The 27431-nt window shown below is 38.2% G+C and overlaps 1 protein-coding gene and 1 long non-coding RNA gene across 4 annotated transcripts in view; one reads left to right on the forward strand and one right to left on the reverse strand.

The window, feature by feature from the left end:
* Window positions 1-2570: 2570 nt before the first annotated feature.
* On the reverse strand, window positions 2571-5592 carry LOC136557938 (uncharacterized). The gene is made up of 2 exons (XR_010783817.1): window positions 5309-5592; window positions 2571-4276 (listed from the first exon to the last, which is right to left on the reverse strand). It is a non-coding gene; the product is annotated as an uncharacterized lncRNA (long non-coding RNA).
* PRTFDC1 (phosphoribosyl transferase domain containing 1) overlaps window positions 5047-27431 on the forward strand; it is a 43481-nt gene continuing 21096 nt past the window's right edge. For 2 of the 3 annotated variants that reach the window (XR_010783807.1, XM_066552143.1), the window contains exons 1-3: window positions 5053-5124; window positions 8738-8844; window positions 10877-11060. Coding sequence is in view for 2 of the 3 variants with exons in the window: in XM_066552143.1 (XP_066408240.1) it covers window positions 5080-5124; window positions 8738-8844; window positions 10877-11060 (336 nt within the window). In the remaining variant the exon portion in view is untranslated. Of the gene's footprint in view, window positions 5125-8737; window positions 8845-10876; window positions 11061-27431 lie in introns of all 3 variants that reach the window. The other variant, XM_066552158.1, reaches the window with a different exon arrangement.

The raw sequence follows: 27431 nt of genomic DNA on the forward strand, positions 1-27431 counted from the left end.
TAGACACTTTGAATTCTTTTGTCTGGCAGACTTTTCTAGATTTATTTAATTAAGAAAAAATAATTTAAGAAGAGGGATGAAGCCAAGTGAACAACCTCCTTATAAAGAAAACAAACTCTAACAGTTAAATACATTACATTGGGTGTGACCCACGATATAGTTACAACTCCCTGACTAGTTTTCATGGTCATGCATGATGAATTTGTCATAGGATATGATGTGAGCAGCATTCCTTGAAAACAGTGCTTTATCAGTATGTCTAAATAGCTGGTTAGGGCAAATATTTCCATAATATTATAAAGAATATAAAGTTTATTCTAGTATTGAAGGACAAGAGGAAATTTCTGTGTGTATTTCTTTCAGCTATAAGGACTTTATATTAATAACATGAACCTGAAAAGCAGGAAGGGTATCTTCAGGAGCCAGGAAATTGCAAAGCAAAGCTCGCTGCTCTAGTTTGGCGCAGTGAGATTAATAACAAACAAAAATGTAGTTTTGTATTAAAGATGTTTATCATAGACCAAATAAGTCAAAGCCTGGGGTTCTGTCAAACAGTGCCTAACAGTGATTTGAAGGTTATAAATATTTGAAAAAATAGACTAGCATCTTGAATGGCAGCTTTTAGCCATTTTCTTGATATCAAAGTTACTGCAGTTAATTTTCAAACCCTAAGTCAGTCTCACAGACTCAGTACAGGTTAACTGTGACCAAGCTTCCCTTGTAGATCTTAAATGCTGAAATTGCTTCAAAGCTAAACTTTCCAATTCCTCTAAAATGATGGTAATTCTGCTGAAGTTGAAGTAGACAGGAGCCAGGTTCCAGCCTGCAGTGCCGCTCTGTCACCTGCTCTAGTACAGGAGTCAGAGAGAACAGTGTGCATCTCTTCTGCTGCACATCACAGGATGCTCCCCAGCCCTGCAAATGGGGCAGCATTTCCTATGGCCTCTCTGTGTTCATTACTGTAGGGGAATGGCTTGAAATCCTGCTTCATGTTCTCCCACATGTCTGGAACACTGTCTGCCAGACATGTTCTTCTGCACTCAGGGTCTCCAGCAGCCACCCTGTGCACTGGGTCACTGCCTCAGGTAATACACAAGAACTCAAAATGCTGGAATATATTAAAACTGGATATGCAAACAATTTAGAATTGTTTCCAGCATGCCCTAAAGTACTGTACATATGCTGGACTTTTGCTTTTAATAATCTGTTCAGTAACCATTTTACCCAAAAATGTCTTTCTCTGCCACAACTGGGGGGGGGTGTGTGTGTGTTGTAGCTTACTTGTAACCACTATGAAATGCAAGTTTATGCTTGATAAGATTGTTTACAGTTCTGCTGTTCACATAACAGCTGCAGCAACAGGCAGAACGAGAAAAAGAGCTCTTACTTCATCCCCTAATTGGCAAGCTTCTACCTAGGTAAGCCATACCTATTGAAATATTCTGGATTTTCATGCTTTTCTTGTCTAGTTTTGGTGTTTACATATTAGACTGAGTTGTCAAATATTTGTTATAGCTTCTTGGAAGCAGAATACATAATGCAGTTGTAAAGGTTGCTTACAGGTAACTCCATAATGGTATTTGCCTTGGACTGCTTTCCTATATCCCTGCCCCCAACCTTTTATTTTCAGTATTTCTTTACATTAAAGTTGTGAAAGGGTGGGCATGTTCTACTTTTATCAGTAACATGGTAAGAGAGGAATAAATGTCTAATTGAAATTATAAAGTTGTGTAAAAGGCCAAAAGCATAAATATATTCACATGGGATTTGTGTATCAGTCTTAACCCTGCTTTGTTTCCCTGTGTGTCACTTCTTCCATCTGGTCCTTTATGGCTCTTGGCTATGTGTCCAGACCTACTTGTTAGTATTATCTACTCTTATTTTCTTTGTTCTTCTCCCCTTTGATCATTTCCCCTGGTTGTATATCTAGAAATGTTTATTCTTTTCCTCCTATTTTTAGTTCATAAACAAACAGCTAAACAAAGATTAGTAAGAACATTCTTCAGAATGTTTACAGGCTTTTTCATAGTTAAGCCCCAAATATATAATATTCACTAACCATATTTTGGCCCTAATTAAAATAAGTTTTGAAAGTCTACTGTAAATTCATTCATTCTATACCAGTTCATACTGTAAAATAAAAAGCAAACATTCAGTAAGTATACATTGCTCCATAACAAAATCCTTAGCAGCTTCATTTCCATCATGCACAAAGAACCTCATTAATTCTGGTTTATACTAATTCTGTGAGTTCACAGAATTATGAATTTGTGTCATTTACAACAAAACTAAACAAAATGTATTACCATTTGTGCCAATGAAAAAATCTTCCATGGAGAGCAGCTTTGTGGGTTGGCTGTGTGGCTGCTGACAGCAGTACTATCAAAGTGTACCCCAGCTAAATTTATCTAGGCTTTAATTTCCTTAGTCATATTTATTGTTATTAGCAAGACATGACACTTCATTACACTTTAGTGAGCCCTGTAAAATGCTGGAAGATAAGAATATCAAAACAAAGACTCGACAGACACATTCATCCCATCTTGATAGGAAGAACAAACATCTCCTGCTTGAGTTTTCTAGCACAATGCTGGAGGAATTTATTTTTTAGTGTCCTGCTCATGTTAATGCTTTTCAAAGCATTAATCCTGTCTGTAGTTAGTCAGAACAATCCCTCATATTGCAGTAGTCTGATAAAGAATATGGTTAAAAATACAGAAAGCGCTGATAGCAGTAACCCAAATAGTCTGAAAGGTAGAAGAAAACAGTCCTAATATAGGAGTGGCAGAATTTGATTTGAGTTTCTATCTGTAATCTAAATAGCTTCAGATCCACATAAATGTGACATAAATGCAACAGCAGCCTCATTGGCAACTTGGTGGTAACTGATTCTGACTGTGCTGGCTTTAGGGCAAATATGGGCTTTGGGAGGCATTCTTCCAGGCAAGGAGAGTCTTCAAATCCTGAAAAGTGTGGATACATATCAGGAGCATTTAACCCAAAGATCAGATGAAACATTAAACTTTCTTTCTCAACAGTTATATGAAATGTTGACATGGAATCAAAATGCAAATCTATTTAGGGATTTTGTCCATTATGAAAATTTCTATTTGATTTGTGTAGGTTTGTACAAGTCTGCATATGCTGTTTATCAGATTCACTACTTATTATTTTACAGGAACAGGAACTATTTTTTCTCAGTACACTTGAGTCTTGATATACAGGCACTACTTTGAGGCAGATATATTCTGGAATGGACTTCTGACACTTTGTAAACCTTGTCTTTTGTTCTTTCAGACATGCTGTCTGTTGTGGCAATAGCTCTTTAAAGAACAGTTCCTTAATTCATCAAAAACCCCTGGCTTAATATAAGAAACAAAGCATTTATCACAAGATAATCTTCAACTGCTCTAGTACTTCACCAGATTTTAATTAGTGATTAATTTATAGAAGCATTCTTAACACCAGATTCCTAAGAATTGTCCTATCAGTTCTAATGTAAGTGCATTAACAGGATGCACCTGTAAACTAGTCCACATTGGACACCAAACTCCCTGTGTAGACATACCCGTAACTTCTCCCTGGATCCATCTGTTGTGACCAGAAGTGACAATGACCACATTCTAGAATAGCAGTGTTCCAACCTGAAATGTTTCCTACTTGGTTGGTGAGAGCCCCTCAGGTAGCACTTAGAATATTTCACTATGCCTAGGTCTTCCTTAAAAAGAACTTTTTCTTCCTTCAATATTTTCTAGGATAGAAAATTCTACCAGCAGAATTCTACCAGCTGTGTATTTGACAGATTGATATTAGAAATTATAACCAACTTTCAATTCCAAGAAAGTCAAAAGCTCTATTTTTATCCACAGTGGGCAGAGAGGCTTGCTACCATTTTCCACAAAAGACAGGATACAAAAAGGATGGAGCAAGTCCAAATTTGAACTTCTTATATGGGAAAGCAAAGGTAGGCAATGATCAGAGTAAGCCAAGGAAAAACCAAGCTTCTTCTGATCTGTGAGGCAGTGAAAGCAAAATATTAATAATAATTTTAACAGAATTGAAAGGGAGTGGCAGAGAGCTGCACTGTTCCTGGTGCCTGATCTGTTTATCTCCAACTGCACAGATAGCATAGGCAACACGGGCATGGGCTGGGGGCAATAGGAAGACACAGCCTGCCCCAGCATGTGCACGGTGGTGGGAAGCTGCAGAGACTCCAGAAGACAGCGAGGATGGAAAGTATGATTACTGAACTGTTGGAAATTTCATTTTTCCTTCCCTGGAGTACAAGAAAATCCAGTTAAAACGGCAGTTTAAACCACACCAGCTTAATATTACCAATTAACCCAGGCCAGGCCCCCTGGCCAGCCCTGCCAAAGCCTTTCCACCATTCTGACCGTACCTATACCCGTACAGCTTCCATCCCGCACCCTGCATCGCCCATCCTGCATCCTGCACTCTGCATCCCGAACCACCCATCCTGCATCCCGCACTGCCCATCCTGCATCCCGCATCTTGTATCCCGCACCGCTCATCCTGCATCCCTCATTGCCTATCCTGCATCCTGCACCGCCCATCCTGCATCCCGCACCCTGCATCCCTCATCCTGCAACCCGCACCGCTCATCCTGCATCCCGCACCCGTATCCTGCATCCCGCACGGTCAATCCTGCATCTCGCACCGCCCATCCTGCATCCCGCACCCTGCATCCCGCCCCTCCCATCCTGCATACCGCATCCCGCACCCCACACCCTGCATCCCGCACCGTCCATCCCGCACCCCGCATCCCACACCCCGCATCCCACATCCCGCACCGTCCATCCCGCACCCGCATCCCACATCCCGCACCGTCCATCCCGCACCGTCCATCCCGCACCCCGCATCTCACACCCCGCATCCCACATCCCGCACCGTCCATCCCGCACCCGCATCCCACATCCCGCACCGTCCATCCCGCACCCGCATCCCACATCCCGCACCGTCCATCCCGCACCGTCCATCCCGCACCCCGCCCCGCGCACCCGCACCCGCCGCGGCCCCGCCCCGCCGCAGCCCCCCGGGCGGGCGGGCGCGCGCAGGAACATGGCCGGGCCGGGCGGGAGCAGCGCTGGAGGCCGCGGCGTTGTGGTAAATGCGGAGCGCGGCACGGCCCGGCCTGGCCGCTCGCCCCTCTCCGGCCGCGGTGCCTCCCCGGTCCCCGGCTCCCTTCCCCAAACTCCCCGGAGCTTTGTGGTGAACCCCCGCGCCCTTCCTTTCCCTTCCCCCGCTTCCTCCGGGCCCCCCAGCCGGTGCTTGGGCCGCCTCCCCTCACCCTGCGCCGGCCCCGGCCCCGCTGCGGCTGCCGGAGGGGGACGGGCGTGTTGGGCTGGGCCGCGCCTTTGGCTTCCGCCGTGAAAATACGGTCCGGTACCACCCCAGCGGCTCCTGTGGCCGTGGCTGTGCTTCCCCAGGCTCCTCGAGTACTGGGGATGAGGATCCTCGGGCATCCCGAGGTGTCTTTCTCCCACCGGAGCTCTGAGAGGCCCCTGGGAGTCTGCGGGCGCGCTGAGAGAGGGTTGGGCTGCTGCCCGTGTTCTGCCGGGGTGGGAAACAGCCCGAGCCTTGGCCGTGCGTTTGGAGTGCCTGTAGGGATGGATAAATGGTGCAAAAATGAATGAATGTGATCCTATTCTGATAGACACCCCAGATTCTCCTGTGAAGCAAATGCCATCACTGCCACCACCTTAGGTATGTTCTTATTTTAGTGTGGCATTAGGATTTTAACACAAAGTTCACAGGTCAGCCGCCCAGATCGTGGCCCAGGGCCGCCTGTGTCAGCAATGGTCACACTGTCCACTCCAACATCCATCCCCTGCATCTCCCTTCTGAAGGACTTGTCCCGTGTGTTCGAGCTCTGTCTGAAAACACCACACATCAACCACGTCTCCTGACACCTGTGTGATAAATTACATTCCTTAAGTGGGTCACATATCACCAAACAATAGGAGGTTATTGCAAAGAAGGACATTAATATGCCTGACCATGTTCTGCTGCACTGGTTTAATTTTTTCTGCTCAACTCCCCAGAAACCCCACCCGCAGTAAGTCCAGTGCAGCATCGTTTAAGTTACAAAAGCTGGACTTTGCTTCATGCTGCTTGGAGCTGAGGACTGAGCTCAAACCTCACCTGTGCTTACTTTGCCAGACAAGAAAACAAACAACATTCTTCTAAACGTGTTGCAATTGAATGGCTTCAGCTTGTCTCTTAGGCCTCAGGGGAACACTTTTGGATATTGCCATGTATTTGTATTCCTTTTTGTATCCATTCACATCAACTTTTTAAAGACTTACTGAAGAGTATCTGCTGGGCTATTCAAACATGCAAAGCCTGAACTTTAAAAGTAGGTCTTTCTTTCACTGTAGGAATTTTTTTACACACGAGCATGCCAATGTGTTTAGAATATATATTTACTTATCCAGTTGAACACTGTTTTCTTTCTGAAACAATATGAATTTTTTCCTTCATATTTTCAAGGGCCTTTTAAACTCTTAAACAGAATAGTCATAAGAATTTACAGTTACTTGAAATTTGTCTTATAGCATAACACTGTGAATAGCTTTAGGATAAATGAGAATTTCTTAGGCTTGTTGGGAAATGCCTGTTTAAAAGAAAGAAGAATGTGAAATAGGCTTATTATATCAGACAAATAATTAATTTGAAGGTACACGTGAATTACATCTTATTTGTCAAATGCCAGCAAGCACTTGTAAACAAGAACTTCAATATTGTTGTAGTGTTACACTGTTAATGTTCTCCTGTTCTAGAGAACCAGAAGGATAAATGGGACAATCAAAATTTCATCCTGATCCTGTTTTATAAAGGACTTACTGTAACCTAAGTGAACGTTATTGGTTTGTATGAATCGTAAAGCAGCTTCTATCCATTTAATTTCATCTGCATCACACTGAAACCCTGCAATTTGACAAGAATGCAGAAGTAACAACACTGACGGGTTGCTAGTGGGTGTTTGTAACACTTAATGAAATTGTTTCAGTTTGTATTAAAATTCTTTTGAATAGACCGTTCATTGCTAAAAAATGTTTAAAAAGTTTCAGCCCCCCATGCACTGAAAAAGCAGATGGGAAAATAGTCTTTGCAGGCCGACTGCAGCAGTGTTTCGGGGACAAGATTTGCTCTAATTAAAAACCTTGCCAAGGAGGATATTTATAATCTCCTGTTTCTATGGAAATGAGGAACACAACTAAGTAACTTTTTTCCTTTTGTGTAGTTTCAAGGCTTGTGTAAGTCAGGGGAAAAGCTTTCATTGATTCCAGTGATCTCCCAGTCATGCCCTTCGTGGGCAAATATTCAGTAGCAGTTGCCAACGGGGAACTTTTTTGATGCAGAAATTTTTGGGTAGAGTTAGGAAAACATGCCAGTCAAGGTGCCTGTAGCTGTCAAGGAATATGCAAAAAAAGCCCCCAGGCAACACAAAATCCACAAGGCAAGACAGTGTTTCATACAGCATGAGGCAGGGCTGTGTCTGAGTTAAAGAGGGGTTGTGGAGGAACAGCTCAACATCAAATATGTTATCTTAGCCAAAATTGTGAGAAACCATTTATTGCTCTACAATAAAATGGTAAACAGAGGTTTCAGTGATGGTCCTTCAAAGATTGTAGCAAGAATGCCATTAAGACATGCACTGCACAATGGCAAGTTTGTCATCATTTCTCCATGGACTCAAGATTCCTGTAGCCAAGCTGTAGAAAGAAAATGTGTGACTTGAGGATTATGATTGTAGGGAAAACCTGTTAGGTGTTGCTTTTTATCTTGAACCAGTATTGAAGCAAAGCTTTCTAATGATTTCAAGGTACCTTGTGAACCTGCAGGTCTTGTCTTTTATAAGGAATAGGGAAAATGTTTGTTTTGGAGTTTGTTTAGTTTCTGTGCTGGAGACTTTGCATTTCATAGCTTTCTGAAGCCTTCAATCGTTGGCTAACTTTTGACCTTCTTAATCTCTACCACCATTGTATGTTGTGAGATCTAATCTCTGTATTCTGATACTTACAAAACCAATGTATATTAAGTTTGTAAAATATTTTTGCTGTGAATATATGGATTTACAGACTAGTTTCTTGCTGAGGTGAGGTGAGGTGAGATGCAAACATTTTGTAATCACTTATCTTTGATGACATCTAAATTAAGAACCTCACCTTTAGGAAGAAGTACAGTTTTTCACTGATTTGTACAGATATCATCCATGAACCATATAAATTATTCTCCATATGCACTGTTTCATCTGTAGAATACTTATCTATTTACTTATTTATGACTTTAAGTCATTCTAAACTAGAAATGTACCATTTTAATATAGAATTTTATGACTTTTAATTCCACCATTGAATCTCCCATTGAAAAATCCCTTCTTACTGGCAATATATTGCACTTTGAGTTTGAAAATACTTAGAAACTTACTTTTACCTCTAGTTTAGTATTAAATATTTCCTTTGTCTGTCTAGTTGTTTGTAATTTCAGGTGACATTTCCCACATTCTGTGGGTAAAAAACTGTAGCATTTGATTTCTGAGTTATACTGAGAAGCAAAATGATTAATGGGAAAAGCAAAATATTAAATTGTAACTGGAAGAAAGTATGGCACACAATGAATCCATCCAACAGAGTGTACTAGAATGCTGATTCTGTATCAGTTACATAATGTCAAACACCATGAAGTGTACTTGACAGTTCTGTTTGATATTCAGATTTCAGACAATTGGCCAGGATACAGTCTGGATTTGTTCACTTATCCTCAGCACTACTATGGTGACCTGGAAAATGTGCTCATTCCTCATGGCATTATTGTTGACAGGTATGTGTAGCTTGAATGTTACTAAATAAATTGTTTGGTCAGTAGTATTATTCTTTTTTATAAAGGCTGTCATCCATATACAGTGCATGTATGATCTTTGTCCTAAAATATTATAAGTTAAAAACTTGGATATTTTTATTTGGAAATTTAAATTAGTACATTTTTGTCTGTGCTGGAGTTCCTATACTTTTAACATACAAAGTGATCTTTGGAATTCCTGGAAATTTCAGCTGAGGAACAGCTGAAATTTCAACAATCTGAGGAACAATATAAAAAATGAAAATTCATCCAAGAAATGTTTCCTAATAAGAGGTTTTCCCCATTCTCAGATTTGATAAAAGATGATAAAAGACTGTTTTATTAATCTTCAGTAAAGTAAGTGATCCTCATTCTTACAACACTAAAAGGATTTATATATTTCAGATCAAATGAGATAATTTAATATTTCTAATATCTTCTATTTCTCATATAACAAAATATACTAATTATTGTTATATGGAATTTACTACAGAATTAAAAATAAAAGATGTGGAAATTAAGCAACAGCTGTTTCTTATACTTATCTTCAGTCTAGAGCTTATTCTTCTCTGCTTCATGCCCAGATTTCACTACAGTTCAATCAATGTACTTATGTAGGGTCAAATTGATTTTTGTATTACAATTGATAAAGAAAAAAAACAACCAAACCCAAAAAATGTAATAATGAAATACATGGGATAAATTATAGGATTATTTAATAAATTGCATCCTGTTGAAAAGTCCACTCTCATTGAAACTACTAATCTAATTCAGAGAGCTATCAAAGAATTTTCCGGTGGAAGTATTTATAGAATATAATGCACTGAGCTGTTTTTCCTCAAAATATCAAACAACATTGTTAAGTTTTCTGTTGATACTTCATTACATCTAAAATGACCCAGTACCCTATTGGGAGTCTAGAAATGCTATCTTTAAAGTTAATATTTATTCTTTACATTTATTATTAAGATTAATATTTCTTATTTTTATCTTGAAAATGTAAGTAGCATTGTGTGGCAGAAATGTGTATATTTTGTTTCCAATCATCTGCCAATCATATTGTGTTTGCCATGCAGAATTTTCAGAGAGGATAGGTTTGCTTGGGAACCCCACAGTTCTGGGCTCACTGGAGCATTCTCTCAATTATTTGCCTGTGTGTGACCTTGAACAAGTCACTGAAGCTCTTTGCACTCTTCATTTCTGATGTATAAAGCAATGAGCTGTACAGAATAGTGATAATATACACTCTTTATAAGCTTTTCACTGATTATCTATTTCTTTCTAGTTTTTATATGTATTTTTATTAAAACTGTAAGGGTAGCATCTTCCAGAGCCAATCAGCATGAAAGTTTCAAATATTCTTCCCTATCTTTCACTTAATTTGTTGTTCTTGTGCAGTAACTAACATAACAAGTTAGGGGTTTGTACAGGTATATTTTAAACTGGTAATTCCTGTGAGGTAAAATGGAAGGCTAGTTCACATTCTTTTCTCTTGAGTCCCTGACATATTTATGAGCCCAAAATATGCTGAGATGTGTAGGTGCTGTTTATATAGCTGGGGAATTTACGCATTTAAGGTTAACTTAAATGGTTAGTTAAATTTAACTTGACTTCATGCATCTAAGGTTAACTTAGAGTCAAGTGCTTTGCATCTTGCATCCATCACTCTGTCTCTTTGGATCTGCCATCTGTGAGCTGGATGCAAACCCAGTCAAGCATTGGAATGGACTATCCTGGAAGATGGTAGAGTCACCATTCCTGGAGGTGTTCAAGGAATGACTGGACATGGCACTTACTGTTATGGTCTAGCTGACATTGTGGTGGTCAGTGGAAGAGTTGGGCTTGATGATCTTGAAGGTCTTTTCCAACCTAAATCACTCTGTGATTCTGTGAAGTTGGGCTTCTTGAGCAATGCCAGTCAAGCTTTATACGCAGCATAGTGTTTGTAAAGCATACCATGAGCTTACAGCATCTGCATCTAAAGTTATTTTATCTCTAATTCTTTTCTGCCCAGGACAGAACGACTGGCAAAAGATATTATGCAAGACATTGGAGACAATGATATTGTGGTTCTCTGTGTCCTCAAAGGTGGCTACAAGTTCTGTGCTGATCTTGTGGAGCACATTAAAAATCTTAGCAGAAATTCAGAAAGGTTCATCTCCATGAAAGTCGATTTTGTGAGACTGAAAAGTTACCACGTAAGTCAACAACTGATTTATGTAGATTCTGTTTGAATGGCATAATAAATAATTGACTTTTGCATGTGAGATCTCCACCTCCAATTATAAGAAAAACTACTTGAAAAATATTTTTGTTTGAAAAACCTGTGAAGTTTTTTTTATCATTGTAGATAGTATGAATGAGGATATTGTTTTATTTAGTCTGTCTTTTACTTCTGGACAGAGAAGTATTCAAATTTCATTCATGTAAAATGTCAGCATTTGTTTGTTCTCAAAATCCTCAGCAGTTCTGTCAAGTTAATTTCATGTTACTGTATTTTCCACCCCCACATAGTTTGGCATAACTGCAAGGTGGTAAATCTATGTCTTCTTCTAAATGTTTAATGCTAAGTAAATGAAATGCTTTCATCTTCGTAGCATGCAGTTTTCATAGCAGCAAAATATACCACCAGATGATGATAGTGTTCTGCAAGAAAATGCAACAAGCCATTCAATCAAATCCAGTGTTGAAGTAATCATCAAGCCCTCCTGTTATCTTCAGAGGAAATTATGCAATAATAATTCATCTGTGTCACTGAGGATATAATAGTGAGATGACCAGGATTTTTTAGACTCTCTAACTACAATTTCTTATTGTAGAAGTTATAAGTTTATATCCTGTCTTGCAGTGTATATTTCATAGTGTGGGAGCATTTCTATAAGTTGTTGTACAAGTGTCTGAGGAAGTACACTAAATAAATAGAGTGATAATAAGGTGTCTTGCAGAAATGCAACTTGCTGTGTCCAGTAGTTCCCACAATAGCTCTATATCCTTTCCACAGTTTGTTCACTGGCATTTTCTTCTGACCCCAGTGACTATAAAATTTTCCTAACTTTCACAGATCTGGTCTGACTTTTTTTCAGTGTGGAAAAAAAAAAAGTGAATGAGGACCTTTTATAGCCATTAGGTTAGGATTTGGTCCTAGGACTTCTGTTTCAAGAATTACTTCGATAAGGCACGTGTGAAATACTAATATTATGTATTTTCTAGGTAGTCAGCAGCATTACAGAAATAATTAATAAATTATAATGTTATGTTATGTCCCACATAATGGCACATGGAAATTTTACTCAGTTTTTTTTGCATAGTTATAATAGCACTTCAGTAACACTGCTGAACAAATAGAGGAATTACTTAAATTGGGTTTTATTTTGCATCTGGCATGTAGGTAATACACGTGCTTTTCCTACAGAGTTATCTCTCCTATCCAGTATGAAGATATCCTAGTTCTAAAATTTCTTTCCTTGGGGTCAAATCTTATTAGCCATACTAACCCATAACCAATGAGCAGCAGGAGATGTGTACTGCAAAAGTGTGTAAATTTTCACCTCTTTAGCTTAGGAAATAATGTAAAAGCATGTTATATCAAGCTGAAACAGAACTAAGAATTTTGTTATGCAAGGGTGCAATTACCAGTACTAAGTCCTAGATTATCTTAGCACTTAGTGGCTGTGCATATTTTGGGTCCTAGCCTCATGCTGTATCAGAAAGGTAGCACCTTCCAAGAACTAGTGCCAGCATCTGCATTTTTGAAAACATATTCTTTTTTCTTGTATGGCCTTCCAAATAGGTGTCATGTATTAAGAGGTTGAAGCTGTCCTTGATTTAGTGCTTGGATCAGTTCTTGATACCTGTCTAGTCTGAGAAGCTGAAGGACACTGCAGTAGAAATTTGAAATTACATTAATATTGGTAGATGCAGTCCATGAGATGTGCATAAATGTAATGCTGACTAAATCACCAGTATCCTTTGCATCTTGAGTTATTGTTGTGTCCTGTGCAATTGCAGGTTTTGGAGAATGTCCCCTTGTCAGCATAGCTGGGCTCAGATCACTTAAGGAACTCGCTGTACCTAGTCTGAGAGACTCCTTATCCCAGCCTTACATAAAACTCCCAAATTTCCATGTTAGTTTATTCTGAAATAACCTGTCTTTCTCAGTGTTTTACACTTTAATCAGAGGTAACAATTACAGCTTTAGAGATAATACTCTACTTAAAATCTTGGAGCATCACCGGTTCCCCTCCTTTGTTCTCTTCTGTGTTTTCTGTTCCACTTTCTAGTAAGACTTATTATTGCCCTCTCTTTTTATCCCTTTTTCATTTTACAGACACTGTTCTTCTCACATTATTTATCCTGATTCCTTTTACTAACTGTTCTCTCTTTCTCTCCTGAAGGGAGTCCTGCTGCTCTCAATATGCTTCCTTCAGACATGTCTCCCTTCCCCCCTCCAGCTGTTTAAATCCAGCAACTAATTTCAGCTCAAACTCATGGGATTTTTGTGTTGTCTCATTCCAGCTTCAATATTGAAAGGTTAGTTGATTTTTAGGGGCTGTAATTCAAAGTGGGATTTCTTGGTTTAACAAGAAAGGATAGCAAAAATGGGCTGTAATTGTGACCCAGAGTCAGATCTTGGCATCAGTGAAAGTACCCCTTAATTCCCAGGTATCAGTGGAAAATGCTGTACTTTGCTGTTTGGCATACAGACACACTTACAGGAAAATATGATTGCAAATATGACCAGTTTTATATGGCTCTTTGTTTTTCAAACCTGTCATGATGTTACAGAATTTAGACTTCAGAATTTATACTTAATTAATATGTTAGGATTTGCTTTCATATTAAGTAGCTGAATGCTGGGCATGAGTCTTCTTTGTAAGATTTCTTCCTGCAAATGAATCGAAAAGAAAAAGCATAATACATTTAGATTCTCTGGATATTAATGAGATGAGTGGCTACTTGTACTGCCATAATCAGGATGGTTTTATCTGGTTTGCAAAATATTGTCATATGTGCCTGAATATTTTTACATGTTTGTGAGAAACTTTCCTGTATTTTACAAGGAGCAGATTAAAAGAAAGCACCAAGATAATAGTTAGAAAATATGATTTCAGGAGTAAACAGATAGGAAGCATCATGTGGAGTTAAGGATAAAAGTCAGGAAGTAGATGGAGAGGAAAACCAAATCAATTTTCCAGATGGAAATATGAATGAAAAGCAGCAGCTCTGAGTTTTAAGAGGCAGAGAAGAGAACACATACACTTTTTTGAATGAAACCTTGAAAGAGTAGCAAGGCAAGTATAGTGGGTAGAGCAAGAAGCACTACAATAGTCCTGATGGAAAATGTAATGAAGATATAGAAAGATGAATGCCAAGTTTTAGGGGAAAATACTGTATTCTGGCAACACTGACATGAGAACTGATAGAATTTAGCAGCTTTTTAGATATTAGGTTCTAAGATATTGGATTTTAATATAAGTCAGGAACAGTGGAATTGACTGCAGAGATTTTTGAATTTAAAACTGGATGAATAAAATTTACTATATTCAATTTTTACCATGCTGATTTTTTCCCTGAGTGATTGTTCCTCCACAGGGAATCAGAGTTCTGAAGTTGAAAACGGGTGAGGGTTTCAGTTTGAAAGGAGAATTCAAAATTAATTCAAAAGCATGATTTGTTGAAGTCACAGATGAAAAGTAATGGTGGAAGAAGTTGAGTTGGGGAATGCCATCTAAGGAGAATGTGGCCCTAGCAGGAGAGATGGTGGAGCCAGAAATTCCATAATATATTTGTGATACTGATAACTTCAGGAGATTAAAAAGCTGATTAGGAAGAATCCAGAGGGAAGTAAAACAGAGAAATTAGGAAGATGTTTTACTAGGCTGTTTTTAATTAAATGATAGGACTAGACAAGGAAGTATGTTTGAGGATGAACCAAAAGAGAGAATGAACAAAAAAAAAAATAGAAGGATGTAGATATCATGAAGAGAAGGGCTGAATAGGATATGTTTTAGTAAAAACACACACTATAAGAGTAGACTATTCATAAACAATAATTAGAGCTTCTATTTGTTAAGATTGGAAGAGACAATTTAGGACAAGCTGAAAAGGTAAAAGTTGAATTACAGCTTCAGAGAGAAGAGGATGTTCTGGTTTAGCAAGTCTAATCTCCAACCAAGAGATGCAACAGTATCACCTAATCCTGTTCCATGGCTATGCCAAATGGGACCTTTAAGTCAAACCTCAATTTTTAAATGGAATTGGGAAAATTTAGTAGAGGAAGTATGCAGACTTTCTTGAGAAGTTCTCAGCAGCCTCTCAGAAGAGAGGGTAAATGCATGTGAGTTAAGACTTCTTTGGTGGCTAGATGATGAAAGCTAAAAAGAGAAGGAATCATACTGAGTCATTGTTGAAACGGGTGGTAGGGCCTGATGGAAGAAAGGAGAAACACCACAGACTTTTATTAGGCACACATTTATTAGGAAAACAGCACACACTTTTATTAGGCAGACCAGCGTGCTTTCTACATGCATTGCTACCTGTTCTTGTAAAATGTTTAGTATTCCCATATGGTTTTCCATAGATATCTATCTAATTCTCTTAATTACTATATTTTATAAAATAGATATGATAGTAAAGCTCACATCTTGGGGAAGGACAAGTGAATCTTGGTGGCATATCCTTTGTTCACTGAAAACCATAGAGAGGTAAACTAGGAATGAGACTGTTACTTTTCCTTAAGTATTTTGTGATTTGTTTGGTTATATGTGTGGACTATAAAGTGGCTGAAGAGCATCCATCTCTGTTATTTTGAAATGACATTGTTATAACAAACTGATGTTTTGAATAACTTTGGGACCCCATCTGGAGCACTGCATCCAGCTCTGGAATCCTCTGTACAGCAAAGACAGGGATCTGTTGGAGGGGGTGTGGAGGAGGCAACATACATGGTCACAGGTTTGGAGCACCTCTGATGACAGACTGATTCAGTTGGGTTGCTCAGCCTGGAGAAAAGAAGCCAGTATCTGAAAGGGGCTTACAAGAAAGGTGAAGAGAGACGTTTACAAGGCCATGGAATGATAGGACCAAGGGGAAATGCCTTTAAATTGAAAGAGGGTAGTGTCGCAGGCATCTTTTTGTGAAAACTTTTCCTAAGATTTTTTCTTTTCTGAGAAGCTGAGGCCTCAGAAACAAAATGTAAACAATGGTTATCTGCTGGTGTGGAATGCAACAGGTGGATCTGTGATTGGTCTGCTGTGGATGTTTGGATTTACTGACCAGTCACGGCAGAGCTGGCTCTCGCGCTCTGTCTGAGCCAGCTGCTTTTGTTATCATTCTTTTCTATTCTATTCTTAGCTAGCCTTCTGAGGAAACCTCTTCTTCTATTTCTTTTTAGTATAGTTTTAATGTAATATATATATATCATAAAATAATAAATCAAGCCTTCTGAACATAGAGTCAACATTCTCGTCTCTTGCCTCATCCAAGAACCCCTGTGAACACTACCACAAGGTAGGCTTAGACTAGATAGAAGGGAGAATTTTTTTTATTATGAAGTTGGTGAGGCACTGGAACACGTTGCCCAGAGATGTGTTTGATGCTCCAAATATGAATGAACTTCACAGGAAACTTCCAGAGGATTTGGTCAATTCATGTAATTCTTTCAAATGAGTACATTATTTATGGTTTCCAGAACATAACTAATAAAAAAAAAGTAAAAATGTGACTGCTGAATTGTAATCCATGTACAATGGTTGCATTGAATTCAGTTCACAAACATATTCATTGATATGATCTGTTTCCTCTTCAGCCTCCAGTTGTTTGAAACATATTTACAATTGTTGGTTATTAGTCTTGGCATAAACAGGACTATTAGCACTGCAAGAATCTGAAAACAAGCAACAAAACAAGAATTGTTTAGTAGAAATCTGAATGTTTTTGCTATATGAAGCCATCTCAGTAAATAGTTTTGCTAAATCTCCCTACTGTAGGAGTAAGGAAACAGAGGGATTTTATAATGAGTAAGTTGAAAGCTTGGTAAATGGAGTAAAAGAATTTCTTTTTCTGCCATGCAGGGTTTCTTCTCATACGCCAAATGAGTGTACTTGATTCTTAAAAGACTCCACAGAATGAAGCATCAGACTATAATCAGAGTGGAATAAAATGTACAGTCCTACTTTTCATAATAACCTATTCTTATTCAGTATAATTTTGCTGTATGTAACTTGGCTTTTTTTAAGATCGCTATGAACTTTGCATTTAAAAATAATATGCTGAAATCCTGCTGAAAAAGCAGGTAGCCTTAAAATACTGTTATTAATTTAATAACACAGAAGAAACAACTGTCTTGCTTGCATTTAGTGATTCATGTCTATACCCAGACTCTACACCAGTGTTACAATGATTGTTTATCTCCATTGCTGTGTCACACAGGAGAACACAACTTATGATCTCCTGAGAAAAATAATCATGCTGAGATGAAAGAGAATTCACATTAGTTTTTGTACTTACAAGTTTTCTTTTGGGCAGGTTGTGAGTTCCCTGTATTTTGCTCCATGTACACAGTTTAGCTGATGACTGCATCATCATATTGATGCTGAGTAGCCATGGAAGAATTACAAATTGGAGCCTACCTGATAGAATGAGTTCCTGTCAGCTTTAAAGCCAAGTTCTACCATAATTTCACAGGACTGAACTCCAAATTATCTGTGAATCATACATTTGACCTGCAAATAAATAACTTCAATATAGGCAAAAATGTGATTTAGTTTGAAAATTAGTGATTTGTGGTTTATTTAATTTGGAGAGAGGTTGTGTGTGTACTAGACATTCAAAAACTAAAATATACTCTTAACCTTTTTCAGGTCTTGCAGTCACCACTGCAGACAGTGAACAACTCTACAGAGAATTTTGCAGCGTGATATAGTTTTAGATGTTAATGGGCAGCAGAAACATTACATAATTTAGTCCATAGAAGTTAGCAGTGTCAAGGTTATTGCTGTTCTGAGACATATGTTCTGTTGATTGTAGATGGTGTTGTCAGAGAGATCTCTTATGGGCAAGCTAATGATGAGAGATTTGGGAAATCTGCTCCTTGAATTGCCAAAGCGGTTTCATCTCTGTGCACCTTCTTTCTCTATTCATGGATAAAATAGCATTTACCTTCTGGAGCAGTAGTATCTTTTTGAGTGAAAGTTCCATGAGATGTTCAGACCTGCTAAAACAAGTAAGTAAAAGGTCTTTTAGTGCTCCAAGCCAAAGACAGTCCCAAATCTTAAGCAGGCATTGGTGCCCTCCCTGTACCTCTTATACTTCAGTTATTTTCCAAAATTTAGTAAGACCTGAGATGATTAAGAAGGTGATGAACAGTGGAAACAGATAATATTTTTTGTGAATTGAGTGTTTGGAGATACTACAATTCACAGTTCTCCAAACTGTGTTGAAATGTTCCTTTTTCAAGTGTTAAGACTTGTTTAAAAATACAATATTCTTCATGAAAGAAACAAAAAACCCACATCAACATACAGCAGTGTCTTACTGCAAAATATCAGCCGCAGAGACACTCAAACTTTTCAGAGAAATAGCTGAAAATGTGTTAGTAGTGGAAGTCATCCCAAAAGCTTATTCTTGCAGCTAGCTGATGAAGTTTTAAATTCAGAAAAATGTAATGAGAAGAACGACAGTCTCTTTCGTTAAATTGTGGGTGGTGTTGTGAGAGTAGCAGCGGAATTCAGGCACTTTGAGAGTAAACTTTCCTGCCAGGTTAATGTGTACATCAGGTACAGTGGCTTGCTGTGAAAATTCAGGCACTGGAGGTGGGTCTCTTTTCTGATTGCACCTGCACTGGCTGGAGCAGTGACTGTCCCCATTCCTCAGGGACTGCAGTGCCCTCCTGGCAGTCACACTGGCCAGCTCAGCTGCTCCTGAGCTCTCTAACCTGTTTCAGCCCAGAAAACACCACTTAGGAGAGAATTTCTTTTTGGACCGCTTGAGCTTGCTGGATTTGTTTTTAGCAACCTAGATGCACACATGCATGTCAGTAGCCCCTGCCAGAGGGAGACTTACAAGGAGCTGGGGACAGCTTGTGGGCAGTAAATTCTTTAGTCAGCACAGATCTTGCTGGAAAAAATGAGTCTGCCCATAGTCAAGGGACCCTCACTACCATGTGTGCAAGCCTCAGACTCACTCACTGCTTTACTTGAGAGATGCTCCTCAAAGGTATCACAAGGAGTGTGGATATTTCAACTCTAGTTATTTTTGTGTACGAGGCTAGTTTTCATAGTGTTCTAAGATAAACTGAAGAAGGCCATACTATATGGAATAAAATGTAAACTTAAAAGTCAGGGTCTTGAAATTTCTTAGGTCTGGAAGGAAATGTTCTCCTTTCACGCACATGGCATCTACAGCTTCCATTTAATGTGGTGGCAGAGTTGTGAGATATGAGAGCTTTAATTCATTTCTTGGTCAAAGAAAGTGTTTTATTTAAAATAAAACATACAGTTTTATTTTGTGCTTAGGGGCTTGAGATGCTGCTTCTAATGTAAGTAGGCGTTAATTTGTAGGTATAGTTCAGGAAAGGACATAAGTCTATCATACAGTCAGTTTATCCAGTTTATCTCTAATGTAAAACTTACTTATAGAGGATGATCTTTGTAACTGTATGCATCAGATAACACACCTACACATCACTTGAATATGTTAGCACCATCTGAAATCTTAGTGATTTTTTTAAAGTATGAGTAAGTGTGTCAGTGACTCACATATGAAAGATTTGAGGGAGCCAAACAACTCAGCCAAGGGAGAACTGAGTAGGAAGTGGCCTGATTGCTATGGGGACAGAACTAGAGCAGATGTGGCAGTGAAGGCAGTGATACTGAGCTGTCCTACAACTTTTCAGAAGTATCAAAGTATTGTTTTAAAGCATTTATGGAGCATATTAAAGCAAGTAACTACATGTTTTTTAAGATACTTTTCATTTTTATCCATCATTTCCAGCTTAGGTATTACCTTCCTTTATACTGATATGTGATTTTTAGCTATGGAATTCTTGTTTAAAATTTTAAAAAAAGATTCATTTTCCTCTCTTGTGGGTTGGTGCTATATTCTTTTGGATTTCAGATCTAATATAAACTCCATAGTGGTATTTTCTAATGTTTTTTGAGAAATTTGTGGCCCCAAAGGTCACATTTTTCTTAAAGCTGTAATGTTTTCTTTTGAAAAATGTCTTCTAATTTGAAATAAATGTCTTGGATTACAGTATATTGCATAGGGTACTACTACAGTATATACATAGGTACATAGGTACTATGTATAAATGGAGTTTAAGGTGTGAAGTTCCTTTTTCTTAAGTTTTTTTATATGAGTGGGGTTTTTTGTGAGCCTAAATCTTTGGTAATTTTAAGCAATCCAGGTTCCTGAAATCTTACCATTTAAGACTGTAGATGTTTTTGAAACTTAGATATTTAGAATAGATTTTGAAATTTAGAATAGATTCAAAGCATCAAGGGATTTTCTTAGAAGCATCCAACAGTTCATATTTTCAAAGAATTAGATTTCCCTGGATACAGTATTTGTTGTAAAGCAGTGGTTTCTTATAAAGCCTAAAATATTGAAGTGTAGTTTAGTAAAATGTTTTCTTTCATATTTTGCCAAAAATATACCAAGCCATACTAAGTTATGGCATTTGCAGCAATACTATATGTCATCCTGCTTCATGGATTTTACAGTGACAGGGAGATAGGATCTTACATGTAAGATAGCTCCAGAACTTAATGGTCACTAATCCTGTTGTAAAATAAGATCTGATGAGTTTGAAAGGACTGTGGCATGTTTATGCACTGGAAAAATATCACATTACTTGGATGCTAGCAGTACCATTTAATATGGGAGTTTTTCATATTAAGATCTGAAATGGGGCAAAATTAATGAAAAGAAGCCAGAGGGTTCTAATTTTTCTCAAGGAATTTGATGACTCCCTTTTACTGGCATCTTAAATGCTGTTTCTTAAAACAGATCATAACATGTGCAGTGTTTGTGCAGTGTCACACCCCAGTGGGTCTGTGAGGCATAGACCAAAAGGGTTATTACTCTAAAGGAATATGGCAATAACAGGAACTCCTCTGTAATTGCAGTGCTGGTCTGTGTGACAGATACAAAATTTTTTCCCTCCTCATTTGATAGACAGAAGTTAAAATATTTAAATAAAGATGGGATACTATAAAACAACTGTGCAAGAAAATTCACAAAGAATATGTGTGCTGTCAAAAGTTTCCAAGTTGTCATTAGCCAAGGGACTAAACAGAGTAGTATGGAAAAGAGTGCTACTCATTTGTGAGAATCAATGATAAACTAAGCTCCAGATTGCTGGAAGGGACTAAGCATTTGAAGTTTTTATCAGACTCATCTTCTGTGAATTTGCTTACACCTATTTATCTGTTTTCTCAGCCTGTGGCTATTTGACTAAGTTCAAGATTCTTCTTCTATCTCTGTTTTATCACCAGATTCTAGGAACTAATGATAGTCTGGGTCAGAAGGTTAGCACTTTCTGGTTATTCTAGAGAAAGCTGTTTTCTCTTGTGCTTGCAGAATCCCCAGGTGGACAGGGTTTTTAGTACAGAGCTACAAACTCACTATATGTTTTTTTCACAATGTTCATTTACTTTTGATCATTAATTCACAACACAGTTTAAAAAATGAGGTAAGATCATACATGTGAATCTAGTAGTGTCTGAGCTGGCATGCTAAGATCCTCTGTTGAAGCTGGGAAACATGACTTCTAGTTCCACTGCTGTAATGTTAATGCATTTAATGCTAAATAATAATTGTGCAAAAGATGGATACCCCAGTTATTGCAGACTTGAATCCAAATGGGCATTTTCCTACCCAAGTCCAGTATAGTTGGCCATAGCATGACTGATGACCTCAATGACTTTTGCATTACTATAGCAGGAAGAGAATTTTCCTTACCCTCTTTGGCTTATGGAGCTGAGGAGGAAAAGCATCCTAAGTCTGCTATTCCCAGAGTGTGGGCTGGTATTACATTATTATCACAAAAAGTACACACCCTTAGCAATGCTCCTGGCAGCCCAAAAGGAGTACCTGTGTAGGACTATGGCAGTTCTGGAGGGTATGCTTCCTAAATTTTTCTTTTACTTGTAAGTTTTAAGATTTATTTGCCTCCCATCTCTAGAGAAAAATTATGTGATTGGAACCTTACCTTACATGACTGAAGAGCCCTGTGAATAGTTCCTCTTCTCATCCTGCAACATACACAGATTTAATTTCTGTGTTTTAAATATTATCTTAGAGAATAAAAATAAGCTAGAGTACAAGGAAATCTCAGATTATAGTATGTGAAAACTAACCTGAGTTTTGAGGATTTATTGTGTTTCTGATATGCATACAAGTAAAAATCTTTGTTATAGTATGTTCTTGATTTCAATTCTTGATGAACTTTTTAAGTGTTTGGGTGCTGTTTCTGCCATATGGTGATATGTGATGTTGCAATCTTACTGCCTTATTCTTAAACAAAAAAACCCATTTAGTCAATGCTAAGCAAGTACAGAAAATTTAATTGCTAAATCAGAAGTTAAAAAGTGAAATAATTTATTGTCTATAATCCTTATTAGCCAAGTAAACTGGTCTGAGTTCTGCTTCGATTTATGACAGTTTGGCCCTTTTTTAAGATAGTTTACCTTCCTTGGATTAAATACAGAGAAGGCATGCAGGAGCCCTGGTACACAAAAAATTGCTGAGTGTCTGAACAGATGATTACCAGCAATTCCATTTATGAAGTTTAATAATTTACTGTTTCCCAGAGTGTTGTTTAAGCTGAATGACCTGCCTTGCTTTTACAGTAGGGAAGAAATATACCCAGGTGTTACCACAGGTCAGCTGATAAGGAATACCTTGCTGTCAGTAAGTTCATTGTTTGTCTTTCTCTGTCCAAAGCCAACTTCCTCATTGCAAAACTCTGGCCTTCCCTGGAACTGGCTAGACTAGCTTGAGTTTGAAGCAGTTCCAAACCTGAGTGGTGGAGCTTTTAGTTAAGGAATATCAACAAGGAAGAAATAGAGTAAAAAATAAGTAAATCTTTACATGAGTTACATTGTAGATTTACCCCTACAGAAGTAAAATATGTCTTACACTGTGGTAACTAGAACTCTGCTAGACATACATCTACAGCAGTCTAAAACTTGCTATCATGTGTTATCCTGGCAATGGCAATAAGGCCAGGCTCAGTGCAGCACAGTCAGTGGTGTGGTCAGCTCAGGAAAGCAGCTGTAAAGCTCTCAGAGCTGCTCAAAGCTGTCAGTGCTTCAGTGCACATGTACCTGTACATCCTTGCAGAAAGGGGGTGTTCTGGCAGTGGGTGTGTGCCAGTTTACTGCATTCCATTCCCACTTGGCTCAGCATTGTTGGATTGTTTGCAAGGTATTCAAGGTACCTCTTAAAAATAAATCAGCCACCTGGCACTTGACTATTTTGAATGTGGGTGTACCCCAAAGGTTGCCTTTGGTATACATTTGGTTCTGGGTAAAGGAAGGCAAACTTTCCAGTCTTTACTGGGAAGTGATTCACATCATTCCCACTCATTTGTACAAGTCTCCATATTAACAGTACTCACTAGTTGCCCTCTGAATTAGTTGTTCCTGCTTAAGCCTGGATAGTCCCTCTAGCTGCCTGCCATGAAAACTGACAGCTCATTTTCTACACCCTTGAGATTTTTTGTTCTTAGCTGTTGTTCTTGAGAGAAGAAACCCAAAATTGTATTGATTCAGGTGGACGTTGTTTCTAAGTACAGCATTTTATACACTACCACTCAACTTCTGCTGATTCACTGAGGATATTTCATAGCCATACTTTATATATCAGTTTGACTTTACCTATTTGTCAGAATAGGTTAACAGATCCTGTAAATGCCACACTGACACTTCCCCACCAATTTATTCATATTTCTCAGGAGGCAGGTTGCAAAGCAATTAAGTTACATACTAGGATCCAAGGGACAACTGAATGGTCTGTCACTGACTTCTTTTTGGTCAAAACCTTCCTGGAAACCCAAGTTGTAGGAGGTGGAATGATGCTGTGAAGTGAAAGAGCTGCCCTAATGGGAATTCCCAGGTTGGAGAATCTGCTGTATCACCCAAGGGGACAAAAACAACATAGAACAGGCCTGATGGTCACATTCTTTTTTTTGAGTTTCCCTGATGAATTTTGGGAGAAAAAGGTAACCACATTTTCAAATAAATTCTGTATGAACTCTGCAGACTGTAGTAATTAGATGTGTGATAATGACCTTGTGTCCATATTTAATAATTTAGTTATGCATTTAAACTGTTTTGTTAAAGGTGCTTTTTTGCCATGATTAAAGAATCTTTGTTTCACTGAGCCCAGTATTAATGTATTCCAGATTCTTTTTCTTCAGAAGAGTAACAGATGTTCACAGTTTGGTGCAATTTTCAGATGAGCAATGCTGTTTATAATGAATTTTCCTGAGACCACCCAACTCATTTCACTTGTAACTTGAACTATGTCCAAGTGTTGATCTCAAGAGATGTAAAAGAGATGTAATAATTCTGTGCCCCACCCAGTTCAAAACACATGACTTAGTATAGATGGAATTTAAATATGTATACATCCAGTCTACATAGAAAGCTAAAGTTTTATCTTGTATGCCATGAAAAATGGTGGTGGAAATAACAGTCTTGCTTTAATTAATCAAGTATTCCTAGAATTAACTAAAATTATAAAACAAAGATGAACAAGTGAAAAACAACAACCCAGTAATTAAAACCAAAGAAACTGAGATTTATTCTGGAAAATGCAGATTTATTAAGCACTGAAAAAACCCAGAAATATAGCTTGGGATGAGGTATGGGGATGTGACACAATGCATCACGTCTTGTCAGAAACAGCTGCAATAAATTTTGTGCTACATTAACCAAAATATAGTATAATTTAGAGCTGTCTCTATCCAAGCCAATATATTTCGTGTCAAATATTTAAAAAATATTTGGGTTGATAGGGTTTAGGGATATTATAAAACAAGTATTGAGGAACTTTGGGTGACAGAAAATGAAGCTTCAATTCATATTTCTGCATTTATAAGAAATCTCAGCGACTCAATTATATCAGTTGGAACAACTCACAAAGGAAGAAAGAAGGTCTGAATGACTTGAGACCATGAAAATAAAACAAACAGTTCTGAATTGACATTAATTGGTACTGAATGAAGCAGTTTTTTTCTTTCCTGACATTCATTGTACCTTATATTTAACATTTAGTGCAGTGTTATTTTGAGATTATAAACTGAGAACTCAGAAAAAAAAATGCACTGAGAGGTTCCCATGGCAACCATAGTGTGCAAATTATCTATGTGAACATTATGATCAGGGTAATGTCACACCATGGTATTGAGCCTTGCTGTTTGGCAGGTATGTATTTTACAACATGAGTTAAGTGATAAATGTAGATAGTTATAAGTGGCATTAAAATCAATTATCTGAATTTATTTTTTTTTAACAAGAGAATTGCTCTCCAGTGTGATGCAAGGAATTTCTTTAATTTTTTTGAAAATACCTTGGCTGGAGGATTCTGAGCTGCATATAGAAAAACCATATAGAAAATGATTGGTTTTAGGGACCATGAATACCCAGCCTTATCCTTTGCCAGCTCTCATTCTCCAGTAGAACCCCAGGGTTTTCATAAATGTGTGCAGTTGTGTCCCAGCAGCCGATGTGTGAATGCAGAGCCTGACGGGATGCTGTGATCCCCCTGCTCTCAATGGCTTTTGTGTTTGCTTAGCTGCTTGCCAGCAATGAAGATGCTATTTCAGCATCTTCCTTTCAGCTGAAGCCAGAAATACCAAATGCAAAGGAAACAGTGCTGCTGTGAATACTGTGTAGAAAGAGAGGGTTTGGGGTTTTTTTTTGTGAAAAATAAATAAATTCATTAATCATTGCACCTCACTGTTATCTTTTTTTCTCTTTCTCTATTAGCAGCTTAAGGGCAAACTGCCTCTTCAGTAATTCTTGTGTGCTGGTTGCTAATGAAATTCTACACTTTCTCATTTGGAAATGAAAAAATATTTTGTCAGTGCCTTGGTTACACATGCTGTGGTAGATATTAGAAACAATCTGCTTTTTATAGTCTTATAATAGTCTTGACTTGAATACATGCCTGACTTTTGAAGAGTGACCTGTCTTGCTTTACAACAAAAGACTTATGCTTTTAAGCCTGAGCTTAAAATCTTCTCAATCTCCACTTTTTACTTAGTTTTAAAATACTCTGAGAAAATCAGTTACTTGCTTTGTTGTTGTTTGGACTTTTTTTTCTGTTTTTCTTTATGAAAATAAAAGAAATATTGTAACTTATATTAGAAAATGTATGGGATGTAACCTTCATTGCTGCTCTAGCTCTGTTTCCTGGGAAACAGATCAGAGCAGCATGAAATTTATCTAAAGCTCCCAGATCCAGTGCAGGAAAAGTGAAGGCAGGTCTAAAAACTGTCTTTTAAAGCAATGACTGCTAAGGACCTCTTACAAAGCTGTGGTGTGAGAGTTTTGTGGAGAGTAGAGTCTGAGTGAAAGCCAGGGAGCCTTTTGGTGGGTCTGCAGAATGCAAACTTGGAGAAATTCTCATCTGGGCAATTTGACAACCTTTGCTTACAGTTACTCAGGAAGGCTGATTTAACTTAGACAATCCATTCCCATGAGGGCTACAAATAGTTCCTGGGGTTGCCAGGTTGCTTGTAGTCAGGTATCTGCAAAGGTGCTTGGAAGTCCCCAAACTTGTGCCCCCTGGGCTGTGAGCATGGACAGGTGTGGTTCCATCTGCACAGGGGCAGCTCTGACCCTCTGAGTGCTGCCTCTGCTTGTCCTGATTTGGGAAGGGAAGAAGAGCAGCTCTAAATCCTTTAGTCCAGTAGATCTTTACCCACGTTTTAAATCCTGATGTGCCACTATTTACCTGTGGAAAAACATTTGTCTTCAGAGTGCTGGATTTAGGAAATAAAAGCAGAGAATCCAGTATTGTATATTTGTCAGTAGTTTGTAATGATGAAGCTTCCTGGTGTTACAAACAGTAAACAACAGTGTCACATTGTGCTACTGGAGCTGTTATTAAAATTGGACTAATGCTATCTTCCTATGGGTAGGAAGATTAGATTAGCACATGCATCAGTTTGGTAAAAAACCCACATTAACTATACTTATTTCTGCTCTTGCTTTTTCTGAAAAGTTCATATAGCCTGGCCATGACTGTGTATTTTTTAATTTGCCACCTTCTTTAAGGCCTCTTTTGTCTTGCCTTAAAAGTAGGGCTTCCATGTCTCCTTTTTGTGATCTTAATTTCGTGTTCTGCTGATAATAAATTGAAACTAGAGCTGGTTGAGAATTTTCCATCAGAAGGAATTTCAACTAGAAATGTCTGTAAAACAAATTCGGTAAAAAAAGAATTCTTTAAAAAATAACTTTTTTAACAGGAAAATCAAAGCATACTATTCTGTTGCATTTAGTTCAACCTTATTGGCCATATTTAAGTAATTGACCTCAAGGATTTTATCTTTGAGT

Source organism: Molothrus aeneus, chromosome 1 (genome assembly GCF_037042795.1).
Source record: "Molothrus aeneus isolate 106 chromosome 1, BPBGC_Maene_1.0, whole genome shotgun sequence".
Lineage (NCBI taxonomy): Eukaryota > Metazoa > Chordata > Aves > Passeriformes > Icteridae > Molothrus > Molothrus aeneus.